The sequence below is a fragment of the Coregonus clupeaformis genome, chromosome 29 (genome assembly GCF_020615455.1).
Source record: "Coregonus clupeaformis isolate EN_2021a chromosome 29, ASM2061545v1, whole genome shotgun sequence".
Classification (NCBI taxonomy): domain Eukaryota; kingdom Metazoa; phylum Chordata; class Actinopteri; order Salmoniformes; family Salmonidae; genus Coregonus; species Coregonus clupeaformis.
The window spans coordinates 5,955,495-5,981,341 of NC_059220.1; the positions used below are offsets into that span (position 1 = coordinate 5,955,495).

At 47.4% G+C, this 25,847-nt stretch overlaps 1 protein-coding gene and 2 long non-coding RNA genes across 11 annotated transcripts in view; 1 reads left to right on the top strand and 2 right to left on the bottom strand.

The window, feature by feature from the left end:
- Positions 1-4,445: 4,445 nt before the first annotated feature.
- Positions 4,446-6,547, top strand: LOC123482220. The gene is made up of 2 exons (XR_006657598.1): positions 4,446-5,994; positions 6,054-6,547. It is a non-coding gene; the product is annotated as an uncharacterized LOC123482220 (long non-coding RNA).
- An 84-nt stretch (positions 6,548-6,631) lies between these two features.
- Positions 6,632-25,847, bottom strand: part of dctn1b (dynactin 1b) — a 167,293-nt gene continuing 148,077 nt past the window's right edge. For 5 of the 9 annotated variants that reach the window (XM_041854446.2, XM_041854445.2, XM_041854443.2 and 2 more), the window contains 7 exons: positions 24,804-24,970; positions 22,446-22,457; positions 22,139-22,263; positions 19,645-19,831; positions 19,407-19,480; positions 18,162-18,251; positions 6,632-7,641 (listed from right to left, as the gene is read on the bottom strand). In XM_041854446.2, the coding sequence (XP_041710380.1) occupies positions 7,504-7,641; positions 18,162-18,251; positions 19,407-19,480; positions 19,645-19,831; positions 22,139-22,263; positions 22,446-22,457; positions 24,804-24,970 (793 nt within the window). In that variant the 3' untranslated portion in view covers positions 6,632-7,503. Of the gene's footprint in view, positions 7,642-8,065; positions 8,137-9,779; positions 9,974-18,161; positions 18,252-19,406; positions 19,481-19,644; positions 19,832-22,138; positions 22,264-22,445; positions 22,458-24,803; positions 24,971-25,847 lie in introns of those variants that run through there. The other 4 variants (XM_045209081.1, XR_006657597.1, XM_045209080.1 and 1 more) reach the window with 4 other exon arrangements.
- Positions 8,066-8,976, bottom strand: LOC123482221. The gene is made up of 3 exons (XR_006657599.1): positions 8,618-8,976; positions 8,159-8,232; positions 8,066-8,107 (listed from the first exon to the last, which is right to left on the bottom strand). It is a non-coding gene; the product is annotated as an uncharacterized LOC123482221 (long non-coding RNA).

Sequence of the window (25,847 nt, forward strand, 5' to 3'; positions counted from 1 at the left end):
CAAAGGTGTCATTGTACGCTGATGATTCATGTTTTCTTTTAAATCCACAACTTGAATCCCTCCACAGCCTCATAGAGGATCTAGATACATTTTGTAACCTCTCTAGATTACAACCAAATTATGATAAATAATATGGATAATATGTATTATATTACGTATTGGATCACTAAAAAATCAAAAATGTACATTACCGTGTAGTTTACCAATAAAATGGTCTGATGGTGATGTGGATATACTCGGAATACATATCCCACAAGAAATAGATGATCTCACTCCAATACATTTTAATAGAAAGTTAGCAAAAATAGATAAGATCTTGCTACCATGGAAAGGTAAATACCTGTCTATTTTTGGAAAAATCACCCTGATTAACTCTTTAGTAATATCCCAGTTTACCTATTTGCTTATGGTCTTGCCTACGCCTAGTAAACAGTTTTTTTATTTATATGAGAAAAATATATTCAATTTTATTTGGAACGACAAGCCAGACAAAATTAAACGGGCCTATTTATATAATGAATATTAATTAGGAGGACAGAAATTATTAAATATTAAAGCATTAGACCTATCACTAAAAGCATCAGTCATACAAAAGTTATACTTAAATCCAAACTGGTTCTCTAGCAAATTAGTAAGATTGTCTCACCCAATGTTCAAGAATGTCCCTTTTCCCTTTATTCAGATTACAACCTCTCACTTTCAGTTATTTGAAAAGGAAATCATCTCCCAAATATCACTATTTCTAAAACAAGCCATAGAAAGTTGGTTGCAATTTCAATTTAATCCTCCAGAAAACGACAGAACAAATAATGCAACAAATATTGTGGTTAAACTCAAATTTACTAATTGATTAAAAAAACTTAAAAATAAAAAAAATAAAAAAAAAGGTATAATCTTCGTAAATTATATCATCGTTAGGACTGGTGGAGTTATGTCGCACATGCAGCTAACAAAAACATATGGAAATGTCTGCTCTACCCAAAATTACAACCAAATAATTGTAGCCTTACCGCAAAAATGTAAGAGGAAAGTCGAAGGGGGAAAAAGTAAGGAACTTGTCTGTCGGTCTTGCATTAAAGGACATAATTGGTTAAGGAAAACTGTGATAAAAAACAAAGTATACCAGTTTCATTTAAGGACCAAAGGATTGACAGCCGTCCCATATAGATTGCAAAATAGTTGGGAAGAGATTTTTGATGTACCGATTCCATGGCAAATGGTTTATGAACTGATACGCAAAAAAATAAATATATATATATATATATATTATACAAATTTCTTGCAACCAATAGAATGTTATTTATATGGGGGATACAATCTTCCCAGCTCTGCAGATTTTGCTGCGAAGAGTTCTGTCCATTTGTAGCTTGTTTTTGGTCACAGATCCAGGAATGGCTGAAGGATTGCAATATTTACCTGGAACTAACCCTGCAGATAGCATTACTGGGTGATCTGAAAAGTCATAGTCAATCGATCAATAATATAATAATACTTTTAGCAAAAATGTTTATTTTAAATTTATAATCTGTAGAAACAATGAGAATAGAAGGGTTCAGAACTTTTGTAAAACATCACAGTACAGTTGATATAGAAGTAGAAATCCAATGGATGGTGTTAAGAGATAGATGGGAGGGGTTGAATGGAGCTGAAGGTTGGGACTAATAACCACTAATAACAACAAAATAACTAATGTAAAACATACTGTGTCCATAATAAGTATATAGGTTGAGAACCTTTGTGAAACAGTTTGGGGGATATGGCATGTAGAGGCAAACCGGATGGACATCATAAAAATGATCGGAGAGGTTGAGAGTAGAAGAAGTTCAGGAGTAAAAACAAACAAAATATAATTATTGTAAAATTGACTGTGTCCATAAAATGTATATAGTATGTATAACCTGGAAGTAGAGGCTTAAGCATTGTTGTTCACTAGTTTACTCCAATTAGGGAAGGGGTGGTGGGGTTGGAAAGTAATGAAGGGAAATATATATTTTTAAAGGATATGTGTATATGTATGTATGTGTGTGTATATGTATGTGTATATATATACATATATATATATATATATATATATATAAAGTGAGGGAAAAAAGTATTTGATCCCCTGCTGATTTTGTACGTTTGCCCACTGACAAAGACATGATCAGTCTATAATTTTAATGGTAGGTTTATTTAAACAGTGAGAGACAGAATAACAACAAAAAAATCCAGGAAAACCCTTGTCAAAAATGTTCTAAATTGATTTGTTTCATCAGACCAGAGGACATTTCTCCATGTGCAGTTGCAAACCGTAGTCTGGCTTTTTTATGGCGGCTTTGGAGCTGTGGCTTCTTCCTTGCTGAGCGGCCTTTCAGGTTATGTCGATATAGGACTCGTTTTACTGTGAATATAAATACTTTTGTACCTGTTTCCTCCAGCATCTTCACAAGGTCCTTTGCTGTTGTTCTGGGATTGATTTGCACTTTTCGCACCAAAGTACGTTCATCTCTAGGAGACAGAACGCGTCTCCTTCCTGAGCGGTATGACGGCTGCGTGGTCCCATGGTGTTTATACTTGTGTACTATTGTTTGTACAGATGAACGTGGTACCTTCAGGCGTTTGGAAATTGCTCCCAAGGATGAATCAGACTTGTGGAGGTCTACAATTCTTTTTCTGAGGTCTTGGCTGATTTCTTTAGATTTTCCCATGATGTCAAGCAAAGAGGCACTGAGTTTGAAGGTAGGCCTTGAAATACATCCACAGCACAGGTACACCTCCAATTGACTAAAATGATGTCAATTAGCCTATCAGAAGCTTCTAAAGCCATGACATCATTTTCTGGAATTTTCCAAGCTGTTTAAAGGCACAGTCAATTTAGTGTATGTAAACTTCTGACCCACTGGAATTGTGATACAGTGAATTATAAGGGAAATAATCTGTCTGTAAACAATTGTTGGAAAAATTACTTGTGACAGTCAACTTAGTGTATGTAAACTTCCGACTTCAACTGTATATGTATGTATGTGTATATATATATATATATTTGCGGGGAAAAAACATATGGGGAGATTGGAAGTGATGCAGACAATTACATTGATAGAAGTTACAATCTATCTGCAATATTAAAAAGCCGATCAACCCCCTAAAAAAAATTAAAACTAGTGACAACTGCGGCAGGCAGCCTGTCTTGTTTGAGCTGTAAAGCGTCATGTCCACCAGATGCATCCAACTCATTGGGGCTGCCTCACTGCTCACTGCGTTGCTTTACCATGCGTTGGTACAAACGGAAACACACACAGACTCAAACTAGCTAGCTTTTAGCTAGTTGAAAAACGAAGCACATGCGTCAAGGACGGAAAATGCAGGTTAGACATTACATTTACATTTATGTCATTTAGCAGACGCTCTTATCCAGAGCGACTTACAAATTGGTGCATTCACCTTATAGCCAGTGGGATAACCACTTTACAATAATATATATATATATTTTTCTTTCTTTGGGGTGGGGTAAGGGGGGGTAGAAGGATTACTTTATCCTATCCCAGGTATTCCTTAAAGAGGTGGGGTTTCAAGTGTCTCCGGAAGGTGGTGAGTGACTCCGCTGTCCTGGCGTCGTGAGGAAGCTTGTTCCACCATTGGGGTGCCAGGGCAGCGAACAGTTTTGACTGGGCTGAGTGGGAACTGTGCTTCCGCAGAAGTAGGGGGACCAGCAGGCCAGAGGTGGATGAACGCAATGCCCTCGTTTGGGTGTAGGGACTGATCAGAGCCTGAAGGTACGGAGGTGCCGTTCCCCTCACAGCTCCGTAGGCAAGCACCATGGTCTTGTAGCAGATGAGAGCTTCAACTGGAAGCCAGTGGAGTGTGCGGAGGAGCGGGGTGACGTGAGAGAACTTGGGAAGGTTGAACACCAGACGGGCTGCGGCATTCTGGATGAGTTGTAGGGGTTTAATGGCACAGGCAGGGAGCCCAGCCAACAGCGAGTTGCAGTAATCCAGACGGGAGATGACAAGTGCCTGGATTAGGACCTGTGGTGGACATCGGGTGTAAGGCTCTGATTGGTCAACCCGAGGTCTGTACAGCATTTACTGTGATGTGGCCTCTGCAGAAATCAGGGCATTCATACTTCTTGCACTTTGCAGAGCAGAGCTGCTGTCAAGGGAGTTTGTGTTTATACAGGACGTACCGCCCCCACCTACCGCCAACCAATCACGTCAGTGTGGAGGTATACAGAGTACTCCGCGTTGTTACAAAATATTGGAGGCGCACGGCATCACCGCACGGAGCTTGATTTTGGCCTCCGCAGACTTCCGGAGGCTCCGCAATTGCGTCACGCCCAAACATAAATCGGCTTTCAGTGTTGTGGTGAAACGTTGTTACGCATTTGAATGTTTTATTGGATTTTCTTTTAGTCACATTGGTGCTCTCAAAATAAAAGTCCAGGTCACACTGCAAGATGGAGTCGCACTTTAGAACCCTGAGTGTACCTGACCCTCTGACCAATCAAATTGTACGAAGTTATTTGAAATGTAAATTATGGAATGTATAATAACCTGAAATATATGAAAACTGTGGGATATAAATGTATATTCTATTAATGAAAGTGGATAGGCTCTGACGAGCATCGACAGACAGACAGACAGACAGACAGACAGACAGACAGCATGGCATTCCTTCTCCTGCAGCTTCTTTATTGTTCAGGTGGTTACAGTAACGTAATAGTGGTAAGAGCAGTAACATTACAGTGGTGTAACAGCGATAGGGTGGCAAAATACTGGTTACTTTCCCCAAATTCTCAGGTTTTCCAGAAATCCCGGTTTGAGGATTCCTGGATTTCCTGTTTATTTCTGCCAGATAACGTGAATCTTCCAACCGGGATTTCTGAAAAACCTGGGAATTATGTTAAAGTTACTGTAATTTTGCAAACCCTACGCAGCAGTAATGGTAACAGCACTGGGAGTGACAGGTTACAGCGGAGACAGAGAGACAGAGACACAGGACTCTGGAAAGTTCCATCAGTCGCACACAAATAAAGGTTACAAGCATTTCGCTCCACCCGCAATAACATCTGCTAAATACGTGTATGTGACCAATAAAATGTGATTTTGATTTGAAATACCCTTTGGCGCATGGAGCGGCTCGTGACAGGGTTGTAGTAGATTGATGGTAATACGTGGTCTGCCTACGCCACCTAGCTGTACAATTGGGTATTGTTACTAGCAGACTGGATGTTCTTTGAATATAGTACACTTGAAGATGTTACAGAGATATATTAAATCCTACCAACGGGATGCATAGAGCACAGAGACACATTATATGCTAGCAACAGGGTACATTTACATTTACGTCATTTAGATTAGAACCAGCGACCTTTCGGTTACTGGCACAACGCTCTTACCCACTAAGCTACCTGCCGGGTACACAGAGATAGGCGACAGGGTGGAGAGTTACACAATCCCCTCAATCATAAGAGTAGATACATTATCTATAAATCACTAATCTCTACATAATGCATAAAATGATAATGAATACCATGTTAATATATTATCTCCAATGATAATGTAAGTAAAGCCAACAATGCCATGAAAATAATGCCAATATAACTTGGTTATTAAAACGATAAAGCCTTTATGAACCAGTGTGATACTTCATAGCAGAGATGAGAAAGCCTTTATGAACCAATGTGACACTTTTTTCGTTGTGAAAAAAACAAAGCTTCTTTGGCCAAGATGTTGTTTTACAGCCAGTAACTGATGAGGTTAACTACAGCCAGTAACTGATGAGGTTAACTACAGCCAGTAACTGATGAGGTTAACTACAGCCAGTAACTGATGAGGTTAACTACAGCCAGTAACTGATGAGGTTAACTACAGCCAGTAACTGATGAGGTTAACTACAGCCAGTAACTGATGAGGTTAACTACAGCCAGTAACTGATGAGGTTAACTACAGCCAGTAACTGATGAGGTTAACTACAGCCAGTAACTGATGAGGTTAACTACAGCCAGTAACTGATGAGGTTAACTACAGCCAGTAACTGATGAGGATGGTGTAACTACAGCCAGTAGTACTGATGAGGTTAACTACAGCCAGTAACTGATGAGGTTAACTACAGCCAGTAACTGATGAGGTTAACTACAGCCAGTAACTGATGAGGTTAACTACAGCCAGTAACTGATGAGGTTAACTACAGCCAGTAACTGATGAGGTTAACTACAGCCAGTAACTGATGAGGCATGTGGTGTGACCAGTCAGTAGTTTAATGAAGGCTAATGATGACCCGGAGTCATTCTACACAGCGAAATGAGTCTCATCACCTCACCTGTAATACACATTGATATATTAGCTCTTGATTCTGAAATAGTACTTCAACAGATTACAACCAAGCAGGTAACAATTTACTGGCATTTATGTGAAATAAATATGAAATAAATTAAGCCACGCCCCCCGTAAGTAACTTATGTCAAGTCTAAATAGGGCCCAACGTGCATTGACCATTTTAAATAAATGTCATAAATAAAAGATGAGTGTAGCAGGCAGCATCACCCTCAGCAGACAGACAGCATCACCCTCAGCAGACAGACAGCATCACCCTCAGCAGACAGACAGCATCACCCTCAGCAGACAGACAGCATCACCTTCAGCAGACAGACAGCATCACCCTCAGCAGACAGACAGCATCACCCTCAGCAGATAGACAGCATCACCCTCAGCAGACAGACAGCATCACCCTCAGCAGACAGACAGCATCACCCTCAGCAGGCAGCATCACCCTCAGCAGACAGACAGCATCACCCTCAGCAGACAGACAGCATCACCCTCAGCAGACAGACAGTAAGACGTTTAGCAGGCAGCATCACCCTCAGCAGACAGACAGCATCACCCTCAGCAGACAGACAGCATCACCCTCAGCAGACAGACAGCATCACCCTCAGCAGACAGACAGTAAGACGTTTAGCAGGCAGCATCACCCTCAGTAAGACGTTTAGCAGGGAGCATCACCCTCAGCAGACAGACAGCATCACCCTCAGCAGACAGTGTAGTGTGGGTGTAGGTAATATAGAATATAATATCCCACTTAGCAGACGCTTTTATCCAAAGTGTTTTGCAGTCATGCGTGTATATATTTGTGTATAGGTGGTCCCGGGAATCGAACCCACTATCCTGGCGTTGCGGGCGCTGTGCTCTGCAGAGGGAGTGTATGACCCCACAGCAGTGTATTAGTCCTCTACCTGTTCTGTACGTATGAACAGTGCTTGATTTGGAGCCGGTACTGATGCTGGGTGATGCTACCGGTTATATTCAGGTTCCAGAACTATGCAATAACTGCAGAAAGGACCTCAGGCAATAGAACTAATGAAGGCGCTGGATCTCGGTTCAGAGAGCTCCCGGCCCAAGTCAAGCACTGTCTGCGTATGAACACCCCCCAATGTTTATCCTAAAAACTTCAAAGACAGACAGATGGAAGGAGCAACGGGGGCTGGTTGAAGGTGGAGCCTATGTCAGCAGGGCGGGTTGTGGGTGGAGCCTATGTCAGCAGGAGGCGGTGCACTCTGTGGAGCTGAGGCTGTGATAGGACGAGACGGTGGACCTGCTCCTGACCACGGGAACAGGGCATCATCACCTTCCCCACCAGCACCATGTTCCCCCTCTTCTCCTCCTGGACCTGGAGACAGACAGACACTAGTTACAGACCTGGCCCCTAACCCACCAGCACCATGTTCCCCCTCTTCTCCTCCTGGCCCTGGAGACAGACAGACACTAGTTACAGACCTGGCCCCTAACCCACCAGCACCATGTTCCCCCTCTTCTCCTCCTGGACCTGGAGACAGACACTAGTTACAGACCTGGCCCCTAACCCACCAGCACCATGTTCCCCCTCTTCTCCTCCTGGACCTGGAGACAGACAGACACTAGTTACAGACCTGGCCCCTAACCCACCAGCACCATGTTCCCCCCTCTTCTCCTCCTGGACCTGGAGACAGACAGACACTAGTTACAGACCTGGCCCCTAACCCACCAGCACCATGTTCCCCCTCTTCTCCTCCTGGACCTGGAGACAGACAGACACTAGTTACAGACCTGGCCCCCTAACCCACCAGCACCATGTTCCCCCTCTTCTCCTCCTGGACCTGGAGACAGACAGACACTAGTTACAGACCTGGCCCCTAACCCACCATCACCTGGAGACAGACACTAGTTACAGACCTGGCCCCTAACCCACCAGCACCATGTTCCCCCTCTTCTCCTCCTGGACCTGGAACACAGACACTAGTTACAGACCTGGCCCCTAACCCACCAGCACCATGTTCCCCCTCTTCTCCTCCTGGACCTGGGACAGACAGACACTAGTTACAGACCTGGCCCCTAACCCACCAGCACCATGTTCCCCCTCTTCTCCTCCTGGACCTGGAGACAGACAGACACTAGTTACAGACCTGGCCCCTAACCCACCAGCACCATGTTCCCCCTCTTCTCCTCCTGGACCTGGAGACAGACAGACACTAGTTACAGACCTGGCCCCTAACCCACCAGCACCATGTTCCCCCTCTTCTCCTCCTGGACCTGGAGACAGACAGACACTAGTTACAGACCTGGCCCCTAACCCACCAGCACCATGTTCCCCTCTTCTCCTCCTGGACCTGGAGACAGACAGACACTAGTTACAGACCTGGCCCCTAACCCACCAGCACCATGTTCCCCCTCTTCTCCTCCTGGACCTGGAGACAGACACTAGTTACAGACCTGGCCCCTAACCCACCAGCACCATGTTCCCCCTCTTCTCCTCCTGGACCTGGAGACAGACAGACACTAGTTACAGACCTGGCCCCTAACCCACCAGCACCATGTTCCCCCTCTTCTCCTCCTGGACCTGGAGACAGACACTAGTTACAGACCTGGCCCCTAACCCACCAGCACCATGTTCCCCCTCTTCTCCTCCTGGACCTGGAGACAGACAGACACTAGTTACAGACCTGGCCCCTAACCCACCAGCACCATGTTCCCCCCTCTTCTCCTCCTGGACCTGGACACAGACACTAGTTACAGACCTGGCCCCTAACCCACCAGCATCATGTTCCCCCTCTTCTCCTCCTGGACCTGGAGACAGACACTAGTTACAGACCTGGCCCCTAACCCACCAGCACCATGTTCCCCCCTCTTCTCCTCCTGGACCTGGAGACAGACAGACACTAGTTACAGACCTGGCCCCTAACCCACCAGCACCATGTTCCCCCTCTTCTCCTCCTGGACCTGGAGACAGACAGACACTAGTTACAGACCTGGCCCCTAACCCACCAGCACCATGTTCCCCCCTCTTCTCCTCCTGGACCTGGAGACAGACAGACACTAGTTACAGACCTGGCCCCTAACCCACCAGCACCATGTTCCCCCTCTTCTCCTCCTGGACCTGGAGACAGACACTAGTTACAGACCTGGCCCCTAACCCCCTCCTGGACCTGGAGACAGACACTAGTTACAGACCTGGCCCCTAACCCACCAGCACCATGTTCCCCCTCTTCTCCTCCTGGACCTGGAGACAGACACTAGTTACAGACCTGGCCCCTAACCCACCAGCACCATGTTCCCCCTCTTCTCCTCCTGGACCTGGAGACAGACAGACACTAGTTACAGACCTGGCCCCCTAACCCACCAGCACCATGTTCCCCCTCTTCTCCTCCTGGACCTGGAGACAGACATACACTAGTTACAGACCTGGCCCCTAACCCACCAGCACCATGTTCCCCCTCTTCTCCTCCTGGACCTGGAGACAGACATACACTAGTTACAGACCTGGCCCCCTAACCCACCAGCACCATGTTCCCCCTCTTCTCCTCCTGGACCTGGAGACAGACAGACACTAGTTACAGACCTGGCCCCTAACCCACCAGCACCATGTTCCCCCTCTTCTCCTCCTGGACCTGGAGACAGACAGACACTAGTTACAGACCTGGCCCCTAACCCACCAGCACCATGTTCCCCCTCTTCTCCTCCTGGACCTGGAGACAGACAGACACTAGTTACAGACCTGGCCCCTAACCCACCAGCACCATGTCTGCCCTCTTCTCCTGTTTCTGTAGTGAGACAGCTTGATGTACCAGTACACCCCCTGGACAGGACACTAGTCTATCTACTGTTTCTGTAGTGAGACAGCTTGATGTACCAGGACACCCCCTGGACAGGACACTAGTCTATCTCCTGTTTCTGTAGCGAGACAGCTTGATGTACCAGTACACCCCCTGGACAGGACACTAGTCTATCTACTGTTTCTGTAGTGAGACAGCTTGATGTACCAGGACACCCCCTGGACAGGACACTAGTCTATCTCCTGTTTCTGTAGTGAGACAGCTTGATGTACCAGTACACCCCCTGGACAGGACACTAGTCTATCTCCTGTTTCTGTAGTGAGACAGCTTGATGTACCAGGACACCCCCTGGACAGGACACTAGTCTATCTCCTGTTTCTGTAGCGAGACAGCTTGATGTACCAGGACACCCCCTGGACAGGACACTAGTCTATCTCCTGTTTCTGTAGTGAGACAGCTTGATGTACCAGGACACCCCCTGGACAGGACACTAGTCTATCTCCTGTTTCTGTAGCGAGACAGCTTGATGTACCAGGACACCCCCTGGACAGGACACTAGTCTATCTCCTGTTTCTGTAGTGAGACAGCTTGATGTACCAGGACACCCCCTGGACAGGACACTAGTCTATCTCCTGTTTCTGTAGCGAGACAGCTTGATGTACCAGTACACCCCCTGGACAGGACACTAGTCTATCTCCTGTTTCTGTAGTGAGACAGCTTGATGTATCAGGACACCCCCTGGACAGAACACTAGTCTATCTCCTGTTTCTGTAGTGAGACAGCTTGATGTACCAGTACACCCCCTGGACAGGACACTAGTCTATCTCCTGTTTCTGTAGTGAGACAGCTTGATGTACAGTACACCCCCTGGACAGGACACTAGTCTATCTCCTGTTTCTGTAGCGAGACAGCTTGATGTACCAGTACACCCCTGGACAGGACACTAGTCTATCTCCTGTTTCTGTAGCGAGACAGCTTGATGTACAGTACACCCCCTGGACAGGACACTAGTCTATCTCCTGTTTCTGTAGCGAGACAGCTTGATGTACCAGTACACCCCCTGGACAGGACACTAGTCTATCTCCTGTTTCTGTAGTGAGACAGCTTGATGTACCAGGACACCCCCTGGACAGGACACTAGTCTATCTACTGTTTCTGTAGCGAGACAGCTTGATGTACCAGGACACCCCCTGGACAGGACACTAGTCTATCTCCTGTTTCTGTAGCGAGACAGCTTGATGTACCAGGACACCCCCTGGACAGGACACTAGTCTATCTACTGTTTCTGTAGTGAGGCAGCTTGATGTACCAGGACACCCCCTGGACAGGACACTAGTCTATCTCCTGTTTCTGTAGTGAGACAGCTTGTTGTACAGGACACCCCCTGGACAGGACACTAGTCTATCTCCTGTTTCTGTAGTGAGGCAGCTTGATGTACCAGGACACCCCCTGGACAGGACACTAGTCTATCTCCTGTTTCTGTAGTGAGACAGCTTGATGTACCAGGACACCCCCTGGACAGGACACTAGTCTATCTCCTGTTTCTGTAGCGAGACAGCTTGATGTACCAGTACACCCCCTGGACAGGACACTAGTCTATCTCCTGTTTCTGTAGCGAGACAGCTTGATGTACAGTACACCCCCTGGACAGGACACTAGTCTATCTCCTGTTTCTGTAGCGAGACAGCTTGATGTACCAGTACACCCCCTGGACAGGACACTAGTCTATCTCCTGTTTCTGTAGTGAGACAGCTTGATGTACCAGGACACCCCTGGACAGGACACTAGTCTATCTACTGTTTCTGTAGCGAGACAGCTTGATGTACCAGGACACCCCCTGGACAGGACACTAGTCTATCTCCTGTTTCTGTAGCGAGACAGCTTGATGTACCAGGACACCCCCTGGACAGGACACTAGTCTATCTCCTGTTTCTGTAGTGAGACAGCTTGATGTACCAGTACACCCCCTGGACAGGACACTAGTCTATCTCCTGTTTCTGTAGCGAGACAGCTTGATGTACCAGTACACCCCCTGGACAGGACACTAGTCTATCTCCTGTTTCTGTAGTGAGACAGCTTGATGTACCAGTACACCCCCTGGACAGGACACTAGTCTATCTCCTGTTTCTGTAGCGAGACAGCTTGATGTACCAGTACACCCCCTGGACAGGACACTAGTCTATCTCCTGTTTCTGTAGTGAGGCAGCTTGATGTACCAGGACACCCCCTGGACAGGACACTAGTCTATCTCCTGTTTCTGTAGTGAGGCAGCTTGATGTACCAGGACACCCCCTGGACAGGACACTAGTCTATCTCCTGTTTCTGTAGTGAGACAGCTTGTTGTACAGGACACCCCCTGGACAGGACACTAGTCTATCTCCTGTTTCTGTAGTGAGGCAGCTTGATGTACCAGGACACCCCCTGGACAGGACACTAGTCTATCTCCTGTTTCTGTAGTGAGACAGCTTGATGTACCAGGACACCCCCTGGACAGGACACTAGTCTATCTCCTGTTTCTGTAGCGAGGCAGCTTGATGTACCAGGACACCCCCTGGACAGGACACTAGTCTATCTCCTGTTTCTGTAGCGAGGCAGCTTGATGTACCAGGACACCCCCTGGACAGGACACTAGTCTATCTCCTGTTTCTGTAGCGAGGCAGCTTGATGTACCAGTACACCCCTGGACAGGACACTAGTCTATCTCCTGTTTCTGTAGTGAGACAGCTTGATGTACCAGGACACCCCCTGGACAGGACACTAGTCTATCTCCTGTTTCTGTAGCGAGACAGCTTGATGTACCAGGACACCCCTGGACAGGACACTAGTCTATCTCCTGTTTCTGTAGCGAGACAGCTTGATGTACCAGGACACCCCCTGGACAGGACACTAGTCTATCTCCCTGTTTCTGTAGTGAGACAGCTTGATGTACCAGTACACCCCCTGGACAGGACACTAGTCTATCTCCTGTTTCTGTAGCGAGACAGCTTGATGTACCAGTACACCCCCTGGACAGGACACTAGTCTATCTCCTGTTTCTGTAGTGAGACAGCTTGATGTACCAGGACACCCCCCTGGACAGGACACTAGTCTATCTCCTGTTTCTGTAGCGAGACAGCTTGATGTACCAGGACACCCCCTGGACAGGACACTAGTCTATCTCCCTGTTTCTGTAGTGAGACAGCTTGATGTACCAGGACACCCCCTGGACAGGACACTAGTCTATCTCCTGTTTCTGTAGTGAGACAGCTTGATGTACCAGGACACCCCCTGGACAGGACACTAGTCTATCTCCTGTTTCTGTAGTGAGACAGCTTGATGTACCAGGACACCCCCTGGACAGGACACTAGTCTATCTCCTGTTTCTGTAGTGAGACAGCTTGATGTACCAGGACACCCCCTGGACAGGACACTAGTCTATCTCCTGTTTCTGTAGTGAGACAGCTTGATGTACCAGGACACCCCCTGGACAGGACACTAGTCTATCTCCTGTTTCTGTAGTGAGACAGCTTGATGTACCAGTACACCCCCTGGACAGGACACTAGTCTATCTCCTGTTTCTGTAGTGAGACAGCTTGATGTATCAGGACACCCCCTGGACAGGACACTAGTCTATCTCCTGTTTCTGTAGCGAGACAGCTTGATGTACCAGGACACCCCCTGGACAGGACACTAGTCTATCTCCTGTTTCTGTAGTGAGACAGCTTGATGTACCAGGACACCCCCTGGACAGGACACTAGTCTATCTCCTGTTTCTGTAGCGAGACAGCTTGATGTACCAGTACACCCCCTGGACAGTGCCAAGCAGAGAAGCATCGGGTCCCATCTTTAGAGTCTTTTGGTATGACTCGGCCAGGTATTGAACTCCCAACCTTCCAATCTCTGGATGGATACTCTAACCTCAAGGTCACCTGAGTTGGGCATTTCTTACATCAGTGGTCACCAACCTTTTCTGAGTCCAGATCACTTTCGCAGTCAAAAAGCAAGCCGAGATCTACCACTTAGATATTTTTTTAACATGACTTAAAAAATGTAACATGAACCTAATAAAACCAGTTCTGTAGGAATGAGGTTTGTGCATTATTCCTAATACATTATCACAGCATATTGCCTATATGCCTGGTCTGCCAATATTGTTATTCTCAGACCATATTATATTTAAAAACTCAAGCTTTGATAACAGAATAGATCAGTTGGTGTAGAACTTGTGAGGCACAGCTGAGCATAAATTGAAATAATTTTCAAATAATTAGCTTCATGGTGCTTTCAAGACAACTGGAAACACAAAGAAAAAACAACGAGGTCAAAGTCGGAGCTGAGAGATGCCCAAGTTTCCCACCAGGAATTCCAAGTTGGATGACTGTTCAAAACGAAATTATTTTTCCCAGTCGGATCTCGTTTTTACAGAGTTCCCAGTTGTCGTGAACGCACTGAAGTCGGAGATGTTATCGTTGGCTTTTGTACAGAAATGTTGGCGTTTCCTTTTGTACAGAAATGTTGGTGTTTCCTTTTCTACAGAAATGATGGTGTTTCCTTTTCTACAGAAATGTTGGCGTTGCCTTTTCTACAGAAATGTTGGTGTTTCCTTTTCTACAGAAATGTTGGCGTTGCCTTTTCTACAGAAATGTTAGCGTTGCCTTTTCTACAGAAATGTTGGCGTTGCCTTTTCTACAGAAATGTTAGCGTTGCCTTTTCTACAGAAATGTTAGCGTTGCCTTTTCTACAGAAATGTTAGCGTTGCCTTTTCTACAGAAATGTTTGGTGACCACTGCCCTACATAGTGCACTACTTTGACCATATCTTTGATAGGGGGCCGTATCTGTGACCATATCTTTGATAGGGGGCCGTATCTGTGACCATATCTTTGATAGGGGGCCGTATCTGTGACCATATCTTTGATAGGGGGCCGTATCTGTGACCATATCTTTGATAGGTGGCCGTATCTGTGACCATCTCTTTGATAGGGGGCCGTATCTGTGACCATCTCTTTGATAGGGGGCCGTATCTGTGACCATATCTTTGATAGGGGGCCGTATCACTCGTAATCCGAGTGTGAATGACTGGTGACCCTGGAGGGTGAATGACTGGTGACCCTGGAGTGTGAATGACTGGTGACCCTGGAGGGTGAATGACTGGTGACCCTGGAGTGTGAATGACTGGTGACCCTGGAGTGTGAATGACTGGTGACCCTGGAGTGTGAATGACTGGTGACCCTGGAGTGTGAATGACTGGTGACCCTGGAGTGTGAATGACTGGTGACCCTGGAGTGTGAATGACTGGTGACCCTGGAGTGTGAATGACTGGTGACCCTGGAGGGTGAATGACTGGTGACCCTGGAGTGTGAATGACTGGTGACCCTGGAGTGTGAATGACTGGTGACCCTGGAGGACCCTAGTGAATGACTGGTGACCCTGGAGTGACCCTGGAGTTGAATGACTGGTGACCCTGGAGTGTGAATGACTGGTGACCCTGGAGTGATTGAATTGACTGGTGACCCTGGAGTGACCCTGGAGTGTGAATGACTGGTGACCCTGGAGTGGAAGCTGGTGACCCTGGAGTGTGAATGACTGGTGACCCTGGAGTGACTGTGACCCTGGAGTGTGAATGACTGGTGACCCTGGAGTGTGAATGACTGGTGACCCTGGAGTGTGAATGACTGGTGACCCTGGAGTGACCCTGGAGTGTGAATGACTGGTGACCCTGGAGTGACCCTGGAGTGACCCTGGAGTGTGAATGACTGGTGACCCTGGAGTGACCCTGGAGTGTGAATGACTGGTGACCCTGGAGTGTGAATGACTGGTGACCCTGGGTGACCCTGGAGTGTGAATGACTGGTGACCCTGGAGTGACCCTGGAGTGTGAATGACTGGTGACCCTGGAGTGTGAATGACTGGTGACCCTGGAGTGACCCTGGAGTGTGAATGACTGGTGACCCTGGAGTGACCCTGGAGTGTGAATGACTGGTGACCCTGGAGTGTGAATGACTGGTGACCCTGGAGTGTGAATGACTGGTGACCCTGGAGGGTGAATGACTGGTGACCCTGGAGGGTGAATGACTGGTGACCCTGGAGTGTGAATGACTGGTGACCCTGGAGGGTGAATGACTGGTGACCCTGGAGTGTGAATGACTGGTGACCCTGGGGGTGAATGACTGGTGACCCTGGAGGGTGAATGACTGGTGACCCTGGAGTGTGAATGACTGGTGACCCTGGAGTGTGAATGACTGGTGACCCTGGAGATGACTGGTGACCCTGGAGTGACCCTGAGTGTGAATCTGGTGACCCTGGAGTGTGAATGACTGGTGACCCTGGAGGGTGAATGACTGGTGACCCTGGAGTGACCCTGGAGTGTGAATGACTGGTGACCCTGGAGTGTGAATGACTGGTGACCTGGAGTGACCCTGGAGTGTGAATGACTGGTGACCCTGGAGTGTGAATGACTGGTGACCTGGAGGACCCTGGAGGGTGAATGACTGGTGACCCTGGAGTGACCCTGGAGTGTGAATGACTGGTGACCCTGGAGTGTGAATGACTGGTGACCCTGGAGTGTGAATGACTGGTGACCCTGGAGTGACCCTGGAGTGTGAATGACTGGTGACCCTGGAGTGTGAATGACTGGTGACCCTGGAGGGTGAATGACTGGTGACCCTGGAGGGTGAATGACTGGTGACCCTGGAGTATGAATGACTGGTGACCCTGGAGTGTGAATGACTGGTGACCCTGGAGTGTGAATGACTGGTGACCCTGCAGTGTGAATGACTGGTGACCCTGGAGTGTGAATGACTGGTGACCCTGGAGTGTGAATGACTGGTGACCCTGGAGTGTGAATGACTGGTGACCCTGCAGTGTGAATGACTGGTGACCCTGGAGTGTGAATGACTGGTGACCCTGCAGGGTGAATGACTGGTGACCCTGGAGTGTGAATGACTGGGTGACCCTGGAGTGTGAATGACTGGTGACCCTGGAGTATGAATGACTGGTGACCCTGGAGTGTGGATGACTGGTGACCCTGGAGTGACCCTGGAGTGACCCTGGAGTGTGAATGACTGGTGACCCTGGAGTGACCCTGGAGTGTGAATGACTGGTGACCCTGGAGTGTGAATGACTGGTGACCCTGGAGTGACCCTGGAGTGTGAATGACTGGTGACCCTGGAGTGTGAATGACTGGTGACCCTGGAGTGTGAATGACTGGTGACCCTGGAGTGTGAATGACTGGTGACCCTGGAGTGACCCTGGAGTGTGAATGACTGGTGACCCTGGAGTGACCCTGGAGTGACCCTGGAGTGTGAATGACTGGTGACCCTGGAGTGTGAATGACTGGTGACCCTGGAGGGTGAATGACTGGTGACCCTGGAGTGTGAATGACTGGTGACCCTGGAGTGTGAATGACTGGTGACCCTGGAGTGTGAATGACTGGTGACCCTGGAGTGTGAATGACTGGTGACCCTGGAGTGTGAATGACTGGTGACCCTGGAGTGTGAATGACTGGTGACCCTGGAGGTGAATGACTGGTGACCCTGGAGTGTGAATGACTGGTGACCCTGGAGTGTGAATGACTGGTGACCCTGGAGTGTGAATGACTGGTGACCCTGGAGCCGGTGAATGACTGGTGACCCTGGAGTATGAATGACTGGTGACCCTGGAGTGTGAATGACTGGTGACCCTGGAGTGTGAATGACTGGTGACCCTGGAGTGACCCTGGAGGGTGAATGACTGGTGACCCTGGAGGGTGAATGACTGGTGACCCTGGAGTGTGAATGACTGGTGACCCTGGAGTGACCCTGGAGTATGAATGACTGGTGACCCTGGAGTGACCCTGGAGTATGAATGACTGGTGACCCTGGAGGGTGAATGACTGGTGACCCTGGGTGGAATGACCCTGGTGACCCTGGAGTGTGAATGACTGGTGACCCTGGAGTGTGAATGACTGGTGACCCTGGAGTGTGAATGACTGGTGACCCTGGAGTGTGAATGACTGGTGACCCTGGAGTGTGAATGACTGGTGACCCTGGAGGGTGAATGACTGGTGACCCTGGAGTGACCCTGGAGTGTGAATGACTGGTGACCCTGGAGTGTGAATGACTGGTGACTCTGGAGTATGATTACCTTGACGAAGGAGGAGCAGGGGAACGTGGCAAAGTCAGACAAGACTCTAGCGCCAGGTCTCTGGGTCACCACATGTTCTGATACCTCATCCTGAGAGAGGGGGGAGACGAGGGGGGAGAGAGGGAAAGAGAGGGGGGAGAGAAGGGAGAGAGAGGGGGGGAGAGAGAGAGGGGGGAGAGAGAGGAACGAGAAGACGAGGGAGAGAGAGAGGGGGAGGAGAGAGAGGGGGAGAGAGAGAGGGGAGAGGAAGAGGGGGGAGAGAGAGGGGGGAGAGAGAGGGGAGAGACGAGGGAGAGAGGAACAGAGAGAGGGGAAGAGGGGGAGAGAGAGAGAGAACGAGGGGAGAGAGAGGGGGAGAGAGAGGAGAGAGAGGGGGGAGAGAGAGAGAGAGAGGGGGGGAAGGGGGGAGAGAGAGGGAGAGAGAGAGAGGGGAGAGAGGGGGGAGAGAGAGGGGGGAGAGAGAGGGGGAGAGAGAGGTGATAGGAGACAGAGAAAAGACATGGGAGCGGTTATAGAGGAGGGAGTAAAGGGAAGGGATCAGGAGAGATGTTATTTAGCCTGTCTACTACTGCTGTCCAAGGCAGCATACATTCAGGGATACATTTTGTATTGTATCCATTGTCGGGATTCAATCCCATCGCGCCTGTCAACAATGTGCCATTTAAAGGTATCTTTCAACTGAGCCGACATCTGCAGCATGTTACAGTGAACGCGGAAACATTGTCTTTTAAAAGGTGAATTGTGGACAAACTACAATAGGCTTGAATCCCAGCCTAGGGGTTTGGAGTCTTTCCTTCAGTCTGTCCAGTGTTGCTAAGAGACTGGAGTCTTACCTTCAGTCTGTCCAGTGTTGCTAAGAGACTGGAGTCTTACCTTCAGTCTGTCCATTGTTGCTAAGAGACTGGAGTCTTACCTTCAGTCTGTCCAGAGTGTTGCTAAGAGACTGGAGTCTTACCTTCAGTCTGTCCAGAGTGTTGCTAAGAGACTGGAGTCTTACCTTCAGTCTGTCCAGAGTGTTGCTAAGAGACTGGAGTCTTACCTTCAGTCTGTCCAGAGTGTTGCTAAGAGACTGGAGTCTTACCTTCAGTCTGTCCAGAGTGTTGCTAAGAGACTGGAGTCTTACCTTCAGTCTGTCCAGAGTGTTGCTAAGAGACTGGAGTCTTACCTTCAGTCTGTCCAGTGTTGCTAAGAGACTGGAGTCTTACCTTCAGTCTGTCCAGTGTTGCTAAGAGACTGGAGTCTTACCTTCAGTCTGTCCAGAGTGTTGCTAAGAGACTGGAGTCTGGCTGTGTGTTCCAACAGCTGGGCACTAGGAGTTACTGCTCAACAACACATTAAACAAAACTTCAATCAGCTACAGTTACAGCCAAAAAGTGTGAATATGCTGACAGTTTTTTTAGGGGCCTTTATGTAACCAATTACGTAATTGAGAACAACAATTTTACAGGTACAACACAGAACAAGAAGGGGGGTGCCATCATACCTGGGGATTTGCCAGTGATGTCCACCACTTTGACGTTGGCACTCATCTGCAGTAACGTGTCCAGTAGTTGGTCAGTCTTACGATAGAGGGCGCTAGAGAGCACCTCTGGGTGAGACCCGTCTCTAGTGGGCAGTTTGGAGACATGGAGGGGGGGCAGGGAGGCTAGCTGGGCACGCATCTTCTCAGCCTGGAGGGAGAGAGAGGGGGGGGAGAGGAGGGATGGAGGGGAGGAGGGAGGGGGGGGAGAGGAGGGAGGGGGGAGGGATGGAGGGGAGGGGAGAGGGAGGGAGGGAGGGAGGAGGGATGGAGGGAGGGGAGGGAGAGGAGGGAGGGGGAGGAGGAATGGAGGGGAGGGGGGAGGGGAGAGGAGGGGGGAGGGGAGAGGAGGGAAGGGGAGGAGGAGGGATGGAGGATAAGTGTTTCTTCTCTACAACAGAGTATTATGTTCCTGGAGAGAAGGACTGACCTTAGCCTGGTCCCAGATCTGTTTGTGCTCTTGCCAACTCCATTGCTCATTGGCATGACAGTGAGCGACAAGGAGTTGACATGATAGCACTAACAGACTGGCCCAGCGGTTGGAACTGAAAATAGTTTCCAATCGTTTAGTTCTGAACGGAACCATTATTTGTTTTGTTCCGTTCCACTATTCCGACCACCAAAATAAAGTTCTGAACCGGTTCGAACCCCAAAAACGTACCAGTTTATATCATTCCTTTCTGTTCCTTTTTAAACCTCTGAAAATGGCGGCAGGTAGCTTAGTGGTTAAGAGCGTTGTGCCAGTAACCGAAAGGTCGCTGGTTCTAATCCCCGAGCCGACAAGGTGAAAAATCTGTCGATGTGCTCTTGAGCAAGGCACTTAACCCTAATTGCTCCGGTAAGTCGCTCTGGATAAGAGCGTCTGCTAAATGATTAATTATTATTATTATTAAAATTGAACTCGACATGAAATTACACACACCAATTACTTCACCAATCATGCAGTGTGGATAGAGCAGCTTGCTGTGGAGCGGGCGAGCGATAGCTCAGCGAGCTGTTTACACGCGTGATGGAAAGACAAGTGAAGGGCGCGAGAGGAGGAGGCTTGAAGTGCTGGGCATCTTGTGATACCTACGGAGGAACGGCTTCTATGCAGGAACTTTGAATGTCTTTGAACTTCAGAGTTGGCTGAATGTTGGACCAGAGAAGCTAGCTGGCTAACAAGCTTGTGTGTGCAGAGCGGCACCAGAGTTAACACGTCTTACCTTTTTTGTAGTTAATAAATCCAATGTGAAATGTGATAGTATCCCTAACTAGCGTTGAACAAGTGAATCCATTCTTCTCTTAATTAAATCTCTCTGTCACGGTTTCGGCCGAGGCTGCTCCTCCTCCTTGTTCGGGCAGGCTTCGGCGGTCGTCGTCCCCGGAGTACTAGCTATCACCGTTTGATGTTTTCGATGTCTGTTTGGTTTTGTCTGATTGTGTACACCTGTTTCCTGTTTTGTTGATTATGTCTCCTATAAGTTTCTCGTTTGGTTAGTCTTGTGTTGTGTGTTATTGAGCTGCGAGTTTCTGCTCTGTTTATTTGTTTTGGTGTTTTTACGCACAGTTTGCGTATCGCTCGCCTCTGTTTGTTCGAGGCCCGTATTTTGTATTTTGTCACTTTATGACAAGTAAAGTCTGTTGGACTAAGCCTCTGTGTCCTGCGCCTGACTCCTACACCACATCCACATCAGCACCTGACACTCTCCCTATCTTCTGAATCACGCTTGTAACGTCAGTAGGTTACAGCTATGCTTCAGAGGGGGAGGGGCAGGTAACCCACTGGTAAATATGTCCAGCTGGCAGGCAGACACTGGAATAAGTTTCAGATTGACAGAGGGAGGGATTTTGCATAGGTGCTTTGTTAAGTTTTTTTGTGGGACTGGAAAATAAATCCCGGAACGTAAAATAAACATTATTAACCGGTTCCCATGCTTTTAAAATAAGGGTTATGTTCCAGGAACAGTATAGATCACTTTCGTTCCCGGTTCTGATTCTGTTCCTTGAAACATTTAGTAATTTTCCGGTTTTCGGTTATGTTCCCTGAACCGGTTCCAACCCCTGGACTGGCACTCAGGCTACCTTTCAATGAGTGACAAGGCGTTGACGTGATAGCACTAACAGAATGGTACTCAGGCACTGCAGGTGGCTGTAAATCTTTACGCTTTTTTTCAAACACAAAAGAAAACTACTTAAAATGGAGATAGCCCTCGATGGCGATGTCACAGATACAAAGATGAGTCCTCTATCTACCTCTATGGTCTGTCTATCTACCTCTATGGTCTATCTATCATCTACCTCTATGGTCTATATATCTATCTATCTCTATGGTCTATCTATCTATCTATCTCTATGGTCTATCTATCTACCTCTATGGTCTATCTATCTACCTCTATGGTCTATCATATCTACCTCTATGGTCTATCTATCTATCTACCTCTATGGTCTATCTATCTACCTCTATGGTCTTTCCTACCTTAAGTCTGTTGTTCTCATTCTTCAGGTGTTTGATGCTGTGTCTCTGAGCCTCAATCTGCTGCGTCAGGAGAGGAGAGTCTATCACCTGGACCCCCGACCCGGGACCAATACTAGCCATAGTCGCTGTAGGGAGGCACAGAGACACACACACAGTTAACACAGGCCAATATATACACACACACACACACACACACACACAGGGACACGCAGTTAACACAGACTAATACACACACAGACTTCTATTAACACAGACTGCTAAGAAGCAGAACTACAGTAGCAGAAACATGCAGGGTGGCAACAAATACCTTTCTGCTCTTCTGTAGATTAGAAGGGTAGAGATAGACAGAGAGGAAGAGGAGGGGAGAGAGAAGGAGGGAGAGAGGGAGAGGGGGAAAGAGGGAGAGAGGGGGAGAGGGGAGAGAGAGGGAGGAGGGAAAGGAGGGGAGAGGGGAGAGACGAGGAGGGGAGAGGGAGAGAGAGGAGGAGGGGAGAGGGAAGGAGGAGAGGGAGAGAGGAGGAGGGAGGAGAGAGGAGGAGGGAGAGGGAGAGAGAATGTAACAGTGTTTATCGGATCTGAGTGTGAATAACAGCGTTTATCTAACAGCAGTCATCTAAATTGTGAGATATGAATTGCATAACATAACAGATCTGAGTGTGAATAACAGTGTTTATCTAGAACAGATCTGAGTGTGAATAACAGTGTTTATCTAGAACAGATCTGAGTGTGAATAACAGTGTTTATCTAGAACAGATCTGAGTGTGAATAACAGTGTTTATCTAGAACAGATCTGAGTGTGAATAACAGTGTTTATCTAGAACAGATCTGAGTGTGAATAACAGTGTTTATCTAGAACAGATCTGAGTGTGAATAACAGTGTTTATCTAGAACAGATCTGAGTGTGAATAACAGTGTTTATCTAGAACAGATCTGAGTGTGAATAACAGTGTTTATCTAGAACAGATCTGAGTGTGAATAACAGTGTTTATCTAGAACAGATCTGAGTGTGAATAACAGTGTTTATCTAGAACAGATCTGAGTGTGAATAACAGTGAAATTCTTTCAGTAACATCCAAGGGGGGAATTCAGACCTGAGTTCAGCGTGGGTTAATGGAACATAGTTCCCTTTTTATGGACTTTTCTCTCTTTGCGTATTCTGATCTTGAACTGAAGCATGAGAATGGCATTAAATTCACCTGCTATTTGTTTGGGGTGGAGATGGAATGAATGAAGGTGTGTCTACAGCCGTGGAGGACGGCTCATAGTAATGGCTGGAAGGTGCGTCTACAGCAGTGGAGGACGGCTCATAGTAATGGCTGGAACGGACTCCGTCCTCCCCTCAGCAGCCTCCTCTGGTCGACAGATACGCCGTATTCTGACCTGGACTTAATTCCCTCATAATGCCACCACCTTTACGCGCCAGGAAACCATGAATAATAATAAGGTCTAGCGAACTTCCCAGTTCCACGTGGGGAAAAAGCATCTACTTCATTTTTTCCAATAGAAATAACACCATTCTCCATGCACCGTAATTTACAACTTGATAAGAGCTATTGGTAAGAGCTAGGTAAATGAGTAATCCGTTTGGAGAAGGGAATTGGAAATATAAAGTACAATTGTTTTAGATTATTTTACCTTCTGATCCCTGGAGACAAAGATGAAACCAGTCATATGGCAGCAAACTGAAGCATATCAACATGTCACCTTTCCCACAGTAAAGTTGATGAAATGCTGTGCCATTATGCAGAATTTAAATTGACCAGCCTTTTAACTTGGGCACTCGAATGTCTTAATTACAGAATAGTGCTGAGCGATTAGTGCTTTTTGAGGTCGGTTCGATTGTTTTCGATTTCAGTTTCGATTATTTGAGTTGAATGCTGTAACACAGAATAAACCAATTAATACAAGCCCCGTGATGGTGCTGACTGCCCATTCCTGCTTATCACTTAACCATCATTTATTCACATTACTTTACTTTAATAAAATATTTCAGTCATTGTATATATTACTTTTGTTTTATTTGACTGTATTATTTCATTCCAAGTCATCATCTCATCTCTATAGAGCAGCTGCCTGTGCTGTCTGACTAAATCACTATTTTAGTAGTTTCTTCAAAGTAAATAAGGCGGACTTTTATGACTGCTGAATAATACCAACTATCAACCACTCAGATCATGTATTTCCAGGTAGAGATGCCTCACGAAGCGACAGCTGATCTCTACATCCCTTAACAATCGCATTCTGCTGTCTCTTCCACAGCAGGAGTAAAATAAACAGACCAGACAAGTAGATGCTCAATGGATTGTGGTCATTGTAGTTAATTACCAGGTTTTATGTGCTACACTATGTAGAATATCGGCCTGTTGGAAAACTACAACTCCATACTACATCTCACAGTTCAGGCTGGATCTGATTTATCTCTAGAGAAACTGTGCATTCTGGGGGGGGTTTCAGCAGTTGAATGAAATGTATTCCGAGCGCGCAAGGGAACCACGCCTGCAAAGCCGTTACGCACCTGCATAAGGTAAGTCTGAATACCAACTACTGAGAAGTTCGTAGGAAAGGTTTCCTAAGTCTGAATCGGCCCCTAACAGATGGGAGTATGAATAACATACAAGTCTTAAATGGTTTCAAGGCCCTATTCGGGAGATGATGCCCCACTAACCTCCTGTCATCCCCGTGACAATGGAGGCGATGCCCGACGCCGGCGCTCCTCTCAGCCCGTCTATGGCCATCTTTGATTGACTGTTCAGGCGCTGCTTCAGATCCGCCTTCTCTGACTCCAATTGGTCGATGTCAGCCTGCAGCGCGTCCATGGTCTCCTCAAACTCCCTACAGAGGAAATATACATCTGTTATAAACTGATTCTGGATCAGCCTGATTGACAATGACCCCTCTATAGTAAGGATACATTGGTGATAACCAGGGTTGGGATCAATTCCATTTCAATTCAGTCAATTCAGAAAATAAACTGGAGCAATGTTGGATATGTCAACACTATCCTCCATATTCTCTCTATACCAGGGTTCAACCCTCTTCCTGGAGAGCTACCCTCCTGTAGGTTTTCGCTCCAACCCCAATTGTAACTAACCTGATTCAGCTTATCAACCAGATAATTATTGCAATCAGGTGCGCTAGATTAGGGTTGGAGTGAAAAACCTACAGGACGGTATCTCTCCAGAAACAGGGTTGGAGTTAAAACCTACAGAACGGTATCTCTCCAGAAACAGGGTTGGAGTTAACCTACAGGACGGTATCTCTACAGAAACAGGGTTGGAGTTAAAACCTACAGGAGGGTAGCTCTCCAGGAACAGGGTTGGAGTTAACCTACAGGACGGTATCTCTCCAGGAACAGGGTTGGAGTTAACCTACAGGACGGTATCTCTCCAGGAACAGGGTTGGAGTTAAAACCTACAGGAGGGTAGCTCTCCAGGAACAGGGTTGGAGAGCCCTGCTGTACACTCTTAGAAAAAAGGTGCTATCTAGAACCTAAAAGGGTTCTTCGGCTGTCCCCCATAGGAGAACCCTTTTTGGTTCCAGGTAGAACAAGTTTGAGTTCCATGTAGAACCCTTTTTACAGAGGGTTCCACATGGAACCCAACAGAGGGTTCTACCTGGAACCAACAAGGGTTCTCCTATGGTGACAGCTGAAAACCCCTTTTGGAACAATTTTTTCTAAGAGTGTATGTAGCGGACATGAGTCGGTCAT